The following is a 17945-nucleotide window of genomic DNA, read 5'->3' as shown; positions in this document are numbered from 1 at the left end:
CACATACACTCCGTTATTTATACACATACAGTCCATTATTTATACACATACAGTCCATTATTTATACACATACAGTCCATTATTTATATACATACAGTCCATTATTGCAGAAGAAGGCAGTTCTGTGATAAATAAGGATGGAACGATTACCGGTGTAAGGATACACCATGAAAACAATGTTGACAATAACAATTACTGTTTTCATTTAAAATATCATTATTATCGCGGTGGATTACCACGGTGTGGAAACTGTTTTTTTTAGCCTTCTCAGCTTCATCCCAGTCTCCTGAAGTTGCCTTGCAGGCGAACTGCATGGCCTCCGTGCGTTTCTTGAAGTTGAAATCATGGCGGAAGGAGGAGATCACAGCGCTAGTTATCCTGTCTGCAGAACGGGCAGAAAAAAAAGTTGCTGCTAAAGGCACTGAACTTACTTTTAAAAATACCGCAAAAATCCTGAACACCGTGATCATTTTGGTCCCTGTAACCGTGAGGTTACATTTTCATACCGTTACCTCTCTAATTATAAGACACTTTTAAAAATCGTGTTTGTCTTATCAAAACTGTTTTACTAGTAATTACCACTAAACCTCAAAACTGTTCCAGATGATTTCTTTGGTCAGTTTTTGACAGCTTGCAGCTTTGCTCACTCATCCTTTTTTTTTTGGTTTGATTATATTTATTTATTTACATTACGTTTTGTTAATTAAGTTCAGTAAGTTTAGGATTAATAAGATATCTCTGCATTGTGGTAACATAAAATACTTCCTTGCAGTTTCACTGAGGGATAAGTTTTGGTCCTAAAAATAAACTTGAGCCTCAAAAACAATACCAGGTGCACTGTTTCGGTTCTACTTTACAGACCATATAAAACACTGAACACACTACTGTTTGTTACGACAATTGTCATTGTTAATTGTGATTTGTTATATGGTTTAAAAAAAGATACAGCGAGACGGGTAAAAGTCGGTGGTCCCAATGGTCCCAGGCCCGAACAATGGTCCCAGGCCCGATGTGGACCGGGGTTGTTGCACGGCCAAATGCGATAATTGCCTTTTTTCCTCTTCCTTTTCCTTTTTTAAATCTGTGCTTTGCAGTCGTTCCACAAGCAGAGACAGGAAACGTGGTCGCTGGGAAGAGGAGAGGGACCGGAGGACGGAGAGCTCCTCGGGCCTGAGCAGAGAACGCAGCTACTCCTCCGCCAGGAGCCGAGACTCTGAAGAGTCCTTCGCTGACAGAGAGCGAGAGCGAGAGAAGGAACGAGAACGGGACCGAGACAGAGAGACTGAGAAAGAGAAGGAAAAGGGGGATTTTGAGAAAGAAGAAGAAGAGCTGCTGAAACCTGCCTGGATCCGCTGCACACACGCTGAGAACTACTACTCCAATGACCCCATGGACCAAGTGGTACTGTTGGCACTTATGTTTTAATTAACTAATCTTCACTCAGTGGCTAATTGTTGTGTCGTCATATCTAATCCTTATCCTCAATTTCTGAGTCCATAGCCAACCAAATGTCCTTGTCTTGTTTGTTAAGGGTATATTAAACAGGAGAATGACTTGTTTTAAGTCATTGCATTTAACACAGTGACCATTAACACTGAGCACAGACTTGTTTTATATTGTTTTATCCATCTGACTGGTAAAGGAAACGTCCCTAATCTTCTGTCTGCCAGGTGGTGATAAAGTGTTGGATTAACTGCTCTCCTGAACACGGTATCTTTTTCAGCCTTTAAGTTTTTAGCAAGCACTCCAAAAGACGCCTTAGTCACCATTTCCAAATCACCACCTGCCCTCTCAAATGCTTTTCTGATGTCGTTGGATCTCTTGGAAAGAGCCACCTCTTCTTCTCTAAAACTGTATGACCTTTACCAGTGATCTCTGGATGTGGGCTTCATGCTGTCATCAGCTCCTTTTTTGTTGCTATAAATTACACATTCTGCCCAAGACCTGACCTGTCTTTCAATAAAACCAAAGTGAAGGTACACATCTTTTCCCCTAAGACAGTGAGGACTCGTCCTGTGGGAGTCGCCGTTGCTTTTCCCAAAGGCTGTTGAATCACATCGATGGTTTAATGCAGGGCTTCTCAAAGTCCGGACCGAGGTCGGCATCCCGACCGAACAACAAGTCAAATCGGACCCAGCCCAATCGTTACTGAAGTTGAATATACAGTATTGGCGTAACAGACCGTAGTTGATCTCCCGTTAAAAGTATGTCTGGACTTATATTTTTACTACCGAAATAAAAAATGTAATACAGAAAAAGTAGGCTAATATAAAAACGGTACCGGTACCAAATTCCAGGTAGTGGTTATCGTTCCATGAGTTGACCAGGAAAACGGAGAACTCAGCTTGAATTTGGGTTGCTTCAAAGTTATAAGTAAGTTGATTACCTGTTAACTAGCGTCGCATGCAGACATGTTTTTGTTGCCTCTAACGTATTAGCACCGGGTTTCGAGTACCCAACCCTAAATGTGTTCTGTGTTTACTTCCTCCATTATCTTGGCAGGATGAGACAGTCTTCTCATACAGCTGTAACTTCCATGAAGACGCAGAGTTGGAGTACTCCTTGGCCTGGAAAGTTTGTGACATTATGTTGGACACTGACCTAAATGAGACCTGGGGTACCGCTCTCTCAACTGACATGGCAGGAGTTCATAAGCTGGAAATTTCCCCACAACGTTTTAAACAGATTCATGTTTTTACAACCATGCAGCAGCAGGTTGGGCGTTGCTCTTCAAGATGAAACATCATATGGTCTCAAAAAGCAATAAGCTTCTTCCCTGTGGAGCATGTTTTTGACTGATTGTACTCACAAACAAACAAACAGACAAACATGCAGATGTATCTGATTGACTCTTATTCTGCCCATATTAAGAAAAATTCAAAAGCATGGGTACTTTTTCTTTATTTTTAAAAAGCAAAAAAACAGGCGTCTGCATAGCTTAGTTGATACATCCAACTTATATATAGAGGTTTACTCCTCTACGCAGTGGGCTCGGGTTCGACTCCATCCTGCAGCCCTTTGCTGCATGTCATTCCCCCCTTTCTCTCCCCTTTCATGTCTTCAGCTGTCCTGTTAATAAAGGTCTAAAATGCCCCAAAAAAGATATAAAAAAAGTTGTTTTTCTATATTTCTAAACAGAAAAAATCAAATCAGAATAATGTATGTTTTTGTTTTGTTTTAGTTTTTTCAAATATTCCTTTCTATGTGTTCAGGGAGACTCTACTGTGGTGGGGACCAGTAAACTGCGGGACCTGTACGAGCGCTTTGAGGAAGAGCTGGGGCGCAGACAAGAGAGAGCCAAGGCTGCTCGGCCGGTATGGGACCCGCCCAAGACCAAACTAGATGAGGATCCAGGTGGGCCTTCCTGCAAAACTAGTTGGGTATAATTATGGAGGAACATTTTTGTTGTGTGAAAGCATTGCTATATTGTTTTGTTGAATTATAAAATCAATGCAAATGAGTACACTGTAGAGTAATGTGCGTTGTAATATCACGTGTGATAGCTGTAGCAGTCAGTGACTGATTTCTGAAGTCAACTTTTACCTGCCTTTTTGTGTGTTCTTGTTACCTTTTGTAAGCATGTATGTGGTTCTGGTTAAGTGGAACAACTAAATAACAATGTGCAAACAGATAATATATCTGTTAGAAATCTTTTGAAATTGATATGCATACACACTAGCTGTCTTCTCAGCAGTGCATTCGGCTGAGGCAGAGATAAAGTTCAGTGTTTATGATATTATCTGCAGGGCTGTCTGCCTGATTGTCTCTTTCAACACTGCAGTAATATAAATCTCGCTCAGGGAGATCATTTGCTGAACATGTAGCTCCGGGCACTGACTCTACAATCAAGTGCTTGAGTTAAAACGCTGATAAGCATTGAAGACCTTGCTTAGCTAAAAAGCACAAACTATGCAGCTGAGTGGTAATTATAATCCTCATTTTGGTGTGAGGTTTCTTTTTAGTAAGGGAAAGTGTGAGATAAATAACAAAAACATGAGTGCCAGATGTCAGCATTGGCAACTGTGCTGTTCTTTTAGTCTCATAGATGCTTTTGAGTCAGCACTTGGCTTGAGAAGCAGAGATTGTAATGAAGTAGAACATTTAAACATCAAATCCAACATGGTGGTAAATCACGTTTAGCTATGTTTGTTGTCCTTAAACATTAAAGGTGTAGTTTGGATGTTTTGAAGGGGTGTTGTATGAGGTACTTATCTATAGTCTGTGTATATGGCGGTTGGAACGGCCCCAGTTTGGAGAATTAGGCAGGAGGACCGACACAGAAGCTAAGCCACCTAAAAAATAGCCTACAGTTAAAATATCGACTTTACCTTGCTGTCAGACAGCCCTTTCCAAGATTTTATCTAAACTATTTTCAAAGCCATCAGACTCCTTTGACAAAAACAGTAATTTTACCTTGTAGAATGGTTAGTTTGTTTGTATTGTTGTTTGACTTTGGGGGGTAAAGGGTTAGTTTGGATTTACCCAGAGTCATACAATAACACAAAGAAACTAACCATTCTGAGGCTTGAAATGACTCTTTTTGTCAAAGGAGTCTGGTGGCTTTGAAGAGAGCTTAGATGGATAGAACACCTTCCGTTCCCCGTCTGAAAGGGCTGTCTGATGGCAAGGTAAATCGGTAAAAATATTCTAAATAAAGCCTACACTTAAACTAATATTGATTTCTTTTGGTATCTAAAATGTGTCCGCTACCCCCGCCAACAGCAACATTACTTAGCTTCTGTGTCTGCTTTAACCAAACTGGGGGGCGTGCTCACCACCATATACTGTAGGTAATACACTGACTATGGGTAAGTACCTCATATAACCCTGCTTTAAATAAATTGCTACTATCCCTTTAAGAAAATTCAAATGACTTAATAGATCTGAAACGCTGTTTGTTTTATTTTCTGGATAATTATTCCTCTACCGGAGTTGGCAGAGCCAAAGTGCGCACAATTTGTAACTATTTTGACAGATTGCTTTACTGAGACTTAATGTTGCATAAAACTTTCTAAAGGCACAGCTGATCTGGGGAGCTTAACCATTGATGCCGCTCCTGCTCCCCAAATTGTGCAAAAAGTGTTTCAGTTGTCGGCCCTATGACGTGGTCATGATTAAAGACCTTTTTGCACTCTTTTGTTTGCAGACGGCAGCAGTAGTGAGTCAGACTGTGAGTCAGACGGTGAAGGAAGCACCTGCTCCAGCAGCTCTGACTCCGACGTGTTTGATGTCATTGCTGAGATCAAGAGAAAGAAAGCTCACCCTGACCGCCTGCATGAGGAGCTGTGGTACAACGATCCCGGGCAGGTCTGTCTCCTTCTTGTCTGACTTTTACTGTTGCCAAGCCATATTAATCTCCCATTTGTATCATCTGCTACAGTACATGAATCTTTTGTAATTCTATACAGGCCTCACATATTATTAAGAGCTGGAGAACAGATCCATCCAAAATCATTCCTAAAGCACTTTAAAGCTATATTGCACAGGTGTCCCATAACTTAGCCCATGACATAGGGTAGCCATGGGCAAACAGGAGCCCGTAGGCCAAATCCTGTGTTTCAGGGGGAAAAAAACATTTGGACCCCGGCAGCAGAAGAAATATTCATTTTCATACTTTGCACTCACAAAATTGAAAGATAACGGTAGATAGCAGTAGGTAATAGTAGAAATAAAAAGCTTTAAAAACCACCATGTAACATCTAATTCTGCTGCTACACGCTTTTTCAGCAGTGCGTGTTGTCAGCCAAAGGACATTGTGCCAATAACATTTGTATCTAACACAACAACAACAACGGTATTTAATGTCAACCCCCAAAGCAACATGCACATGTGTGCCTTCATCCTAATACATGGAGTAATCGGTGGATGCACTACTGCCCTTGTATAACAAGTTGGGGGCCAGTGTATCTATAATGTAGATTCACATCATGATGTAATACTATCAATAAGTATTTTACAACTTCTAATGCATTTGCAACAATATTTGATTAAGTGTACCAACTTCCGGTCCTTCTCTCTGTGGTTTTGAAATCGTTCTAGTTAAATATTGGAAAGAACTTGCTTCAGTAAACGGGGCACTTTGAGGTCCAAAAATGACATGATTGGAAAAGTGTACAATGTTTATAAAGGTTTTTTTTCCTCTAACTGTTGCTGAAATTTTAACTACATTCACATTGCCCAAACACATCATAGAACTTCAGAACTCCAAACTCCAGTAAAGAAATAAAGGTCAGGAGTATACAGTTCTGAGGTGTGAAACGTTCTGCAGCCTCTGTGTTCTACATGGCAAGTGAAGCAGTTGTGTCTGATTTACGTATTTTCTTTCTGTCCAGATGAATGATGGCCCCTTGTGTAAGTGCAGTGCCAAGGCCAGACGTACAGGGATCCGCCACAGCATCTACCCGGGGGAAGAGGTATGACGCGTCGTGAATAAATCACCCTTTTATAACCTTGAAGTTGTGCCACAGAGGGGCAAGGACATAATTCTAGTCAGCTAAATGTATTCTCTCTACAGTGACCATTTTCCATTGTATTAAAGGGACAATAAGTGAGATTGTATCATCCCAGAGAACCAAATGTTTACTCTCACTGTTTTCAACTTTCCTCAACTTTACAGGGGAATTGAGGGGAGTTGAAACCAGTGACTCATTGATTATTTTTGCCAGGTGCTAAAATTTCTGGTTTTCATCACGGCTGCACAATTAATAGAAGTTTTATTGAAATTGCAATATGGACTAGTGCATTATTTGTTAAAGGTGCCTTGCCACACAAAACCGTTTTTACTTGCATTTTTTGAAATATGTTTGGTCCATATGTGGAATAAACTGCTTCCTTCTCTGTCAGCTCTAGCCACTGAAAATAAATAAAAATAAGAAACAAGAAATACGGCCAATTACAAATGCTGGTCAGTCTGACATCATGTTGCCTGAGCTCTTTATGAGCATCAAGAGGATGCTGATAGCCAGGCTCTCATTGGCACGTGTAAAGGCCAAATATGCGCCAAACTGTTCTGAGCTATAGCTATAGTCAGTAGTTTCTGTCTCCCCCAAGAGGAATTCTAAGTAATAACATAACTGCGCGTCCACATGATACAAGCCTTCCTATTTTCACATGTACATACATCAGTAAACTATGTGTTTATTGCAATCAAAACTTGTTGTGATTTGTGATGTTTGCAAAAGTGCAAAGATGCCCCAAAAAGGCGTTTCATAGTTTTATTTTGTTTCTGTCCGCTTTGAATGAAGTGGATTTCACTATGCTAAAATTACTGTTTATTTACATTGAGCCTGGTGGGTTAAGCAAACCTAATTTCACCAACGTTTCATCTTTACAAAAAGGATCTTTACTCTTTAATAGAAAGAAATACCTCCTTTCCATTGTGTTGTCAGACACAGAATATTAATCTGAGCCTGTCCCTGTCACTTTTATGGAGCTAAACACAAGCTTGACAGTTGTCCTATTAACTTATATTGTAGCTTGTTTTGCTGCTGCCGTTTGCAGCAGTCTCGCTTAATCCTGGACCAATGTCAAGGTTGTTGTTCCCATCAATCACTTAGACACAAAAACTTGAAAAAGACGGTAGTTACCCTATAATGTCACGGGTTACTTAATGAGTGTGTTAGCCTATGGTGAACTGTTTTTCATGGAGGTTAATTAACATCAACCTCCAGACCAGTGCTGGTTAACATCAGCTGTAGTAGATTTTTACTCACTAGGCATTTATGCGTTGGATCAAGGTCATTTTATGTGTTAAGAAATGTGTTTTAGGGGAAACAGGGCTCACCCCCTCATTAGTCGATTAGTTGACTGATTGCTTGTTAAGGTCTTGCCTGACCTGGAAACATACAACAACATTAATGGGAAATGTGACTGTATTCATTAAGAGAATGTCAATTACATTTTCAGTCATCAGGCAGATGTCAGTTATAAAAAAACAGTTCAAAAATAGGGTTTGGTCTTAAGTAGTTTAGATTTTACAAAATCTCTTTTGTGTGACTGCATTAGTGTGTGTAGGGACAGACTTTAACTCCTCATTTACATTAATTGTTTAGTGGAGGTCATCCTTTGACTTTTGGATCGATATACATTTCTTTAGTTGGGGACAATTCTAAAAATGAGGAAATGGCCTGGTAGGTTAAGGGATGTAACAAATGTTGGGGTATGTGGACAAATAAAGTGAGTTCTGGACATTTTTTGTATCTCTTACATCTGTAATGGTCTCTCTGGTGTAACGGCAAAATGTAACAACGAAGCGCACCTTGTGTTTTAAAGAGGATCCGCTTAGATGTCAGTCACTGTGTGTCTTTTTTTCAGCCCGTGAAACACTGTCGCCCAATGAACAACAATTCGGGAAAACTATTCCACTACAGGATCACTGTGTCTCCTCCAACCAACTTCCTGGTATGACGGTCTGTTTTGTCCCTAAAGACCCTAAAAATGAGACATTGCTTGTGTGAATCACTTAATAAAATAGTCTGTGTATTATTTGTGACATTAAATCATGAGTTCTCATTGCTCTACATCACTTGAGTATTAGAATTTTATATTATGTTGAACACATTTTATGCAGTGCGATGGCAGTTATTACTGCACTAAGCCGCTGTGTGTTTGATTGGCCCTGCTGCTTTTCTGTTTCAGACCGACAGGCCGACTGTGATCGAGTACGATGACCACGAATACCTGTTTGAAGGCTTCTCTCTTTTCTCCCACGCCCCTCTCACTAACGTAAGTCTTACACTATGCCTGTTTATATACGTAATGTCATCTTTATTATTTCCTTCCAATTTTCAGTTCCTTTCATATCTTGTTTTGCACATCACAGGTTTTCCTTCGCTTTTTGTTTGAAAGAGTCCTGTTAGCACGGTTGCTTACCGGGCTGGGGCGATGTGCGTTTGTCCCCGTTCGATTCTTTCACGATACAGGGCGATACACGATATTGATAATTCTATTGTTTGTAATATAATTCGATAGAATTGACTATGGTGATTTTCTTTTCTTTCTTTAACAAAAACAAACGTTGAATAATACACTTGAGACAATCTATCATGAGGCGTTTCTTAAAACTAATTGTTTTCTGAAAACCAGAATGCACATCAAATGTCAGCCAGTCTGACATTTATTTCATTTGTAAAGAAGATCCTAACATGGATATTCTGTTTTCTGGAAATGGATAGGATGTAGTCGGAAAAACAGTTCACAATTCTAGGGAAACCAATCAATTCTAAAATCGTCACAAAAAAAATCAAGATATGATTTTTGTTCTTACTTCCACCCCTTTTCCTTCCCTTCACCGTCAGAACGGCAGTTCGTTACTTATATACACACAAGCATGTGTTATACATAAAACAAGATGTGTCCAGTAAACAATTTCACTTATTTTGCAACTTATGACCTGGTGACCAAAAACGTATCTGAAATCATAGACAAACATGGACAAACTTAAACTTTTAACACATATTTCTTCCGGTGGACCTTTAGTATAGATGGAAAATCATATTGATATGATACAAAATTCTGTTAAATTATTCCAAATAAATTGTAATTTTAAAGTAGAAACAGATAACCTTTTAACTCCTCCATCCCCTAGTGTTTTCACTTTGTCACTTGGATATATATGTACTAATATTAAACTATTGTTATTCATTTCTTTACATTAGTTTCAGTTGTACAGCCCAGCGTGATATTCCACCCACGTCTACTGTGAATTCTGTTTCCTCTTCTTTGTGATGTGTGAGCCTCTGCTGTGTAAAGCAGCCAGGTCCGTGATGGTTTAATTTCCTCTCTTCCATACACTGCTCGGCCGCTGTAGGCTCTATATTAGCCACATTTGATCCCATCCTTTTTTTCCTTTTTTAATCTTTTTATTCGATTATTGGTTCACATACAACAGTTGACACATACAATGCATCCAGGTACTCTTGTTGGAAGGACCAGTCCTCCTCCTCCATGTCTGTTAAGGCGGCACATATAATTTAGGTCAGCGTTTGAGTGAAAAAAGATCCCCTCCTTCTTTTAACTCCACTCTCTTCGAAAATAACTTCAAATCGGCTTTTGGCTTTGGGTCGGCTTCTTTGTTGCCTGGACAAAGTGCTCCTCGCTGGCTGTGCTGACCTTGTCGCACAGTCTTTGCCTCACTTTTGAAGGCCCATCAGTGACGGTCAAACATTAGAGAGGTGCTGGCTTGAAAGGACCCTCTCTTCCTGTAGCCTTTTGAGCTGCGCGCCTGACTTTTATTCTGAGGAGGAAATTTAAAGGCAGAAATCGATAGGGGACCTCCAAGCCTTTTTTTCTTGAACAATTTGTTAATATTTTGGTGTAGAAATACACTTGTGCTTGTGTCCGTCATTGTCTGCACATGTTTATTTTCCCTGCATGTTTGAATAATAAACTACTTGGTCAATATCTGTCCAGCTGGAAAAGACCCCCGAGGATTAGGCATGATTTGAACTGGATAATTTAAGCAGCCCTTGTTAAAAGCTGGGGTAAACGCTTCGTGGCAGTGTGGGGATTAGCAACCCCGGAGCGGGGTGATATTAGCCCCCTGCTAGTTAGCCGCCAGGATGGGCAAGAAAGAATGTGGCTCCCAGGTTAATCTCTTAAAATGGACCCCAGCGCTCTGACAACAAAGACCGTGTAACTCAGGAGATTAAACACAGAGAAGCAGGCTTATCTATTTAGAGAGATTTGCTTAATTTTCAGGAGTCAGGTGCACGCTGGGGTCTGATTTACGGGAGCGAGTGCTTGTACATGGCTGCGGTTTTAAATTGACCAAAGTTTGTGCTCGTTTGTACACATTGCAGCGGGTTGCAGTGTGGCTTCTTGAGCTTACGTACTTTTTCTTTACATAGTTGTGTGCGCTCCACAGCAGAGATGAGGCTTTAATGAGTTTCCTTGAAAAGCTCTAACCTCTGCCTAACGCCATGGTAATGAGTCAGCCCGTCCTTTATTCTGCTTGTCCTCTGTTCCTTTCATCATCACAGATTCCATTGTGCCGTGTGATCCGCTTCAACATAGATTACACCATTCACTTCATAGAGGAGATGGCACCGGAGGTCAGTAAAACCACACTATCTTGCAGCTCTTTTCTCACCGCTTTTGTTTCTGTCTCAAACGGCGGAGTCTGAGCAGAGCTGAGCCACACGTAACCCTCACACCTCAGTGCCTTGGTTAGCGACAGTGCTAATCCTTGCAGAAGAGGGAAAGAGATTCTATTTTACCTGCAGAGGTCGATTACACCGATAAGTTAAAGAACTGGATTTACTTATCAGTCATAGCTACATTGAGGTGTTCTTTATGGCAGTATGCTTTTCTTTTTCTTTTTTGAGTCTGCTTGCACTGTGTGTTCACGTTACACTGTCTCTCTCTCTCCCTCCCGAGTCCAGAACTATTGTGTCCAAGGCCTGGAGCTGTTTGCCTCCTACTTGTTCAAGGATATTCTTGAGCTCTATGACTGGAACCTGACAGGTATGAATCCCAAAACTAAAGGCCCGTTTCACAAAAAGAGATTTTGCAAGGAGTGCTGGCACGCAGCACACCGCTGGCAACTTCACACTTCACAAATGATTGTAATTGTTGCATGCAAATTGTAAATTTGGGAGTCTAATAGGCTCTCACATGCTCATGCAAGTATGCCATTTGTGTTGATAGTGAAATGTGTTAAAATGAGCCGTAAATGAACTTAAATCACAGCTTGCATGTGACAGAAATGGTGAAACCGGTCCCTGCTAGACTTTTTTTTAATCTTTCATTACTGATATGTGTCATTGTGTTTTTATGGGAAAGTATTACGAGTTCTGGCATGACAACATTACTTGATTGTCATATATATTTTAAATGAAAACCTACTCATAAGTCAACGTTATGCCTATTGGTCAGTCTGACATCTCTCCATTTGGTAAATGTATAGGTACTGAGCATGTATGTGTGACTAATAAAGGATATATTATTATTAATTAATATGTATCAGCTTGCAACTTTTTTTTGGTGTATATTGCGGTAAAAACTGAAAACCTGTTTAAAAAGCTAAACTTACTTTTAATTACTTTCTCATTTTTTTCTTATTACTATTGGTGTAATGTATTCTGATACATAATTTTGACAAACATGTCAACCATAACTTTACACTTCTAATATTAAATTGTGTGAAAACAAACCAAAAATCTAAATAAAATAACCTCTGCTCTTTCATCCAGGTCCTGAGTTTGAGGCCTCTGGATGCCAGCGGTTCCATTTTATGCCCCGCTTTGTCCGGTTCTTACCTGGTGAGACTCTTAACCTAAAACCTGTACAGCATTCTTTTGTCTGTTTCTGGTAGTCAATCAGTGCTCACGTTAATACAGGCTACAGAAAAAAAAAGGGTCTCAAGTAATGTCTCCTCCAAGCATACGCTGGTGTTGATATTTCTTGTTGTCTGCAAAATGATGGGTTGGCTTACAGCCCCGGTGCTGCCGTATAGCTGCATGGTATTCTTCTTTGATACACATGATGGTGCTGGTGCACTATAATATTGCCAGAGTGTTTGTTATGTACATTACGTACACATACAGTTCCTTTTTTATTTCCATCAAAAAACAATTTCTCTCCCAATTTATTCTTCTACAAACACTTATCTGCCTCTTTTACAAAAGCACAGCAAAAAAAAGGTGGTCCGATGCCATGTTTCTGATGTGATCTGTGAAGCGAGGGAGAGGAGACAGGGAGTTGCAGTTAGAGCGTGATGATGCCGTGTTTGAAAGTTACAGTGAGATTGAATAGGAGGATGCATTTGTTATTGTCTTAATGCATTTCCAGGACTGAGAGGGCAGTGGAATCTTGTACCTCTGTCCACGTGAACACTCGTAAATGGAGGCTAGTCAATTTTTCATGAGTGTCTAATAAACTGACTCCATTTGATCTGGTAGATTGCGTGCATGTGCCTGGCTGTATTTCTCTGCACATTCCTTGTGATAGTTATAGTTTTTTGTATTTTAGAGAGGAACTTTTAGGCATTTATTTTCACAGGACGGATGAAGACATTAAAGGGCAGAGAGCGGGGGAATGGCATGTAGCAAAGGGCCGCAGGTCGCAGTCGAACCGGGGCCTGCTGCCTGAGGAGTAAACCTCAGTATATGTGCGCCTGCTCTACCAACTGAGCTAACCCGGCCCCGTGATACAGTTTTGAATGTTATTTTGAATGTGTCATTATGTGCCTTCACGTAGTGTGTGGTATCCAACCTTGCATCAGTGCCTCTGTTTCTCGAACAATGCGATTGCGATGCATGTTGACTCTCAAATTCACAAGTTGGCGGAGGTGAGGCTGGGTGAGATGCTTGTATAATCTAAGATTTTCTCCAACATCAGCCTTGATTTTGGGCCAAGAATGTTTGAACAACGAAAGAGCATTGTATGGAAGCTCTGTGAAACGTTTTCCCTGGTTGGCAAAAGTCAGCCAGCAGACAGCTTGTTTAACAACACAAACTGTAGCTCTAAAGACTGAGATTTTTGCATTTGTTTTTAAACTGAGGGCCCTCTTTTAACGATCTAAGCGCGTGGCGTGAAGCGTAGGTGCGTTTAGGGCGTGTCCAAATCATCTTTTGCTAGTTTGACAGCGAAAAAAAAAGGTCCGTGCATCCGGGTGCATGGCTCAAAAGAGTTGTAGTTAGTGTTTTCATTAATTCATAGATGTGTTTTGGGCGTAACATGCAATAAACCAATCAGAGTGTCATCTCCCATTCCGTTCAACAGCTGGGCTCATTTATGTCTTGGCACATTGCTATTATAATGGCGGATTTGCACCGTCATATTTATTTTTAATTGTGTGTGTGTGAGAGAGAGAGAGACACAAGCCTAGTGAGCGCGCTGTGAATAAGCCTAGGCACATTTTCCTAATGCACTGTTAATAACTTGCACTGTTAATAACAATAAAATGTTGTGCTATTGACTTTAGACCAAGTTATGCCAAGTAACCTCATGAAGCCTGTAAATGTACTGAGTATTTATTTCAAATACAGGTACTACGGTATTGCTAGTAGATTACAATAAGAGCATACAGTACACCAGTATCTGATTAACGTTACAGACTGTAGCTAGCTAGCTTGGTTTCTAGCTCCAGGCTAACTCTTTTCCTCCCACCCCCAACTAACCTAGCTAGCTTGGTTTCTAGCTCCAGGCTAACTCTTTTCCTCCCACCCCCAACTAACCTAGCGAGCTTCGTTTCTAGCTCCAGGCTAACTCTTTTCCTCCCACCCCCAACTAACCTAGCGAGCTTCGTTTCTAGCTCCAAGCTAACTTGTTTTCTCCCACCTCCAGCTAGCTAACCGTGCTCTGCTCCTGTCAGCTAATCTCGTCGGCTCGACCTTCTGTTACTTCCAGTCTTGGATCCTCCTGGGGTCAATGTCGAAATGTCTCGCAGCTTTTCACAAGAGTTTTCCTCTGCATGCTTAAAAACTCTTTTTGTTTTGTTGTCGAAAAGTCCGTCACTAGCACTAGAGCCCATCATTCTCTGCTGTCACTAAAGGACACCTGTGTTATATCCAATGTAGCTACTGCCATCTTAGGGCACCTGTACGTTACACACTACACTCGACTGGGTAACACATACAGCTGCACTGACTAAAATACTGGTGGGAAAATGATACTTTACGTGAGTTCTAGCTTTATTCTCTCCTTAGATATTTTGGAGTTTAGATTTATATCATATTGACTATTTTTGTTGAGTTAAGGTTACGCAAAAGTACATTTCTTTTGAAATAAGTTTTTAAGTAGGTTTTGCTGTTATTTGTAGTTTATGTAGTGTTATTGTTAGTCTCCCCGGTGTGTCAAAATTGTTTTTTCAGCCAATATGTACTGTAAGTCCCCTTTGTTTCTTTGGTAGGAGGTCCGTTGTATTTTTGAGTCTCCTATGTTCAGAACTTTAGTTATTGTCTGTTTATTTGACCTCTTTTAAAGACCCTAAACTCTATCTTTATTTTGTTGTAACGATTTTTGGGAAATAAAAACCCTTACTTTTGAACTTCCCTTGTGAATTCTCTTGCTTAACTGCTTGGTCCCTCACAGTTGCTTTTCTAAATGTAAGTGATTGATTGTGTTACACGGGCTTATCCTATCATCTCGCATCGGTCGCAGGCCCCTGAATTGAATCGTATTTAAATTGTATTTTGGGGGACTTTGGGATTTTCAGTAAAGAGTGTATCGTTATTCAAAGAATCAATATAATATTGTATCGCAGGGCACAAATAGATTGCAATTGTGTTTTTTGGCTGGCAATTGAGCAAATCTACCAGTCATTTGCATATTTTACCAGCACTTGACTGGTGGATGGTGCTAATTTTGAACCCTGTTGTATCATATCAAAAAGTTTGCTTTACACCCTTGGTATTTGTGTTTATCAATGATCTTAGATGGTGGAAAGGAAGTGCTGTCCATGCATCAGGTGCTGCTCTACCTGCTTCGCAGCAGCAAGCCCCTGGTCCCCGAGGAGGAGATTGCAGACATGCTGCAGTGGGAGGAACTGGAGTGGCAGAAATACGCAGAGGAGTGCAAGGGCATGATCGTCAACCACCCGGGCATGGTAAGACCTCAGCTGCATTGTTACAACAGGAGGTGTCTTTGTCTGCTCTTTCAAGGGCATTCGTCACCCCCAACCCCGACACTGCAGGAACAAGGCTGTTCCTGTTAGCCTGTGACATGAGCACCCTCACCTATTATTCCTAAGGGCTTTTGCTGTCATCAACATTATTTGGGCTGAAGCTTTTATGTCACCATTAAGTCTGTTAACGTTCTTTTCTTGCCCATATTTTAAAGGATGTACAGTAATTGTGTCTGGGTAAAGGTGAACATTTCATTGCTAGCAAAAAGGTTGCATATGAACAGTGACCGTGATTGGGTAACCTTTGGCGTAGGTGAAGTATAGAGTCAACAGCTCTTCCTAGCAGGACTGAATTGTTATTGTCAGAGGTTTCCAGATAGGTGGGGGTGTAATAGTCTTCCATCCCTAGACCCAAGCTAAAGATTGGTCTGCCAGTCAGTCTATAAACAAGGTCATAAATAGAGATTTACCTTGCATAGCGATAATAAAACTATCTGGGGCATGGTGAACAACGGCCATCCTCCTTCTCACTCTGTTTTTTTTTTTTGTATTGCTTTGTTGGTTGTTATTTTATAACCATTTAATTCCATTTAAAATTTTAAAAGCAAGCAGAACTGTCTCAAAAAGTTCCCAGTTGTATTATGCAATAGTATTGTCATGCCATATGTTAGAAGTATTAGCCCTGATTGATAGTAGTGCTGCAACTGACAAAAATTTGCTCTATGGATTAATCTCTCAATGATTTTAAATATTAAATGGACGCATTATCAAAAGAGATTTTGATTAATTTGCTGTTGATCAACAAATAACAATTGATAGTGATCACAACCTTTTAACTTGGTAAAGAAAGTATGCTCTTGGCTCTCATTTTGTAAAAAAAAGTGTGTGATATGTTAAGGTGCCACGTACTTCTCCTAATGAAGTGGTCCGATGCCAATCACACATGCCATGCTCAAGTGATATTTCACACAGTGGCATAGTCAACAAATGAGGGCACAAATGTCATCAACCTTCAAACAGCTTCGGAGCATTAAAGCATTGGTAAAGAAGCACTGGATGCTTAATGGCCTAGTGTATATAAGTGAGCATGCACAAAGTATTTGTGTCTGGATTGTAAACAGGGCAATCATTGAGCTCTTTCATCAAGCCAATCAAACCTGATAATGTTGCTTTAAAGTCAAAATCAAAGACGGCTGGCGACCTCTTGCTCTCAAATCAGTGTTTGTATGCAGGCTGTGACGAGCAAGGGCGGCTAATGTCAAGGTGAGCCCGAGCCTCGAGCCATCTGCCGCGCAGCTCATCACGCCTTATGCTACAGCCCCATCCTCTGATCTCGCAAAATGCCTGACAGGCTAACTGTGATTTGGGAGTCAGTTGAGCACGTGTTGCTTGTCAATCTCCTCCCTGATAAGAGCGTCAGGGGTTGGCTCGCCATCTCTGACATCACTTTATCATTGTTGTGTGCACGCCGCGAGTCGAATCTGAGCCTCGACGCATTGCACCTCCTTTGACAGAAAACCCTCGTGGCGGGGATTATTTGTGATTTCACATATTGGTAGCAGGTGATGGAATCATGGTTGTAGCGATGTGAACGGGTTAATACCGTGACGTGACTCACTGTACTGACTTCTTTCACCCTAGAAACCAAGCTCAGTGCGTATCGACCAACTGGACAGGGAGCAGTTCAACCCTGATGTCATCACCTTCCCCATCATCGTTCATTTTGGGATCAGGCCGGCTCAGCTCAGCTATGCCGGAGACCCTCAGTAAGATCGCATTCACACACACACACACACACACACACACACACACACACACACACACACACACACACACACACACACACACACACACACACACACACACAGTGTATCGTCTCCCTCGTTCCTTCTACCTCTACCCCTTATTTACCTGCGTTCTCCCAGGACACTGTGAGGGCAGAATCTTTTGTGTCACGCATCAAGGAGGACGAGAGCACCGTATGTTGAAGAGGAGGGAAGATAGACAGATGTAAATATAGGGAATCGAAGGATGAGGAGACGATTGGCGTGACATTTTCACATGCATCTTCACAGGTCCCGGGTTTCCGCTGGGTGCCTCCGCCGAGGGAGCTGCTGCGGCTTATGTCTCGTGAATAGTAATGCCACACACGCCATAGGGCTGCGGTAATACTGTACTGTGCCGCTGCATAATTAACAAAAGCAGAGTTAGATTATCCGAGCTGCGGTCTCTAAGGGGTTCAAAGAGATGCGATAACACCAAGCCTACACCAATCAAAAGTCAGCACACAACTTGGCTTCTGTGCTTTCACTCCAAATTGAAACCTGTGGATTTCTTTTCAACTCGCATATTGGGTCTCAATCGCAACAGTCAGGAGGAG

The 17945-nt window shown here is 41.1% G+C and overlaps 1 protein-coding gene across 2 annotated transcripts in view; it reads left to right on the top strand.

The window, feature by feature from the left end:
• drosha (drosha ribonuclease III) overlaps window positions 1-17945 on the top strand; it is a 92611-nt gene that overhangs the window by 3185 nt on the left and 71481 nt on the right. The window contains exons 4-14 of one of the 2 annotated variants that reach the window (XM_034861545.1): window positions 1095-1401; window positions 3213-3354; window positions 5147-5307; window positions 6333-6413; window positions 8314-8400; window positions 8638-8724; window positions 10980-11051; window positions 11382-11463; window positions 12192-12260; window positions 15378-15547; window positions 17207-17331. In XM_034861545.1, coding sequence (XP_034717436.1) covers window positions 1095-1401; window positions 3213-3354; window positions 5147-5307; window positions 6333-6413; window positions 8314-8400; window positions 8638-8724; window positions 10980-11051; window positions 11382-11463; window positions 12192-12260; window positions 15378-15547; window positions 17207-17331 — 1383 coding nt within the window. Of the gene's footprint in view, window positions 1-1094; window positions 1402-3212; window positions 3376-5146; window positions 5308-6332; window positions 6414-8313; window positions 8401-8637; window positions 8725-10979; window positions 11052-11381; window positions 11464-12191; window positions 12261-15377; window positions 15548-17206; window positions 17332-17945 lie in introns of both variants that reach the window. The other variant, XM_034861544.1, reaches the window with a different exon arrangement.

The sequence above is a fragment of the Etheostoma cragini genome, chromosome 22, assembly GCF_013103735.1.
Source record: "Etheostoma cragini isolate CJK2018 chromosome 22, CSU_Ecrag_1.0, whole genome shotgun sequence".
Taxonomy (NCBI): Eukaryota; Metazoa; Chordata; class Actinopteri; order Perciformes; family Percidae; genus Etheostoma; species Etheostoma cragini.
Note: the sequence above shows the minus strand (reverse complement) of the source record. Positions and strands in the feature narration are given on the sequence as shown.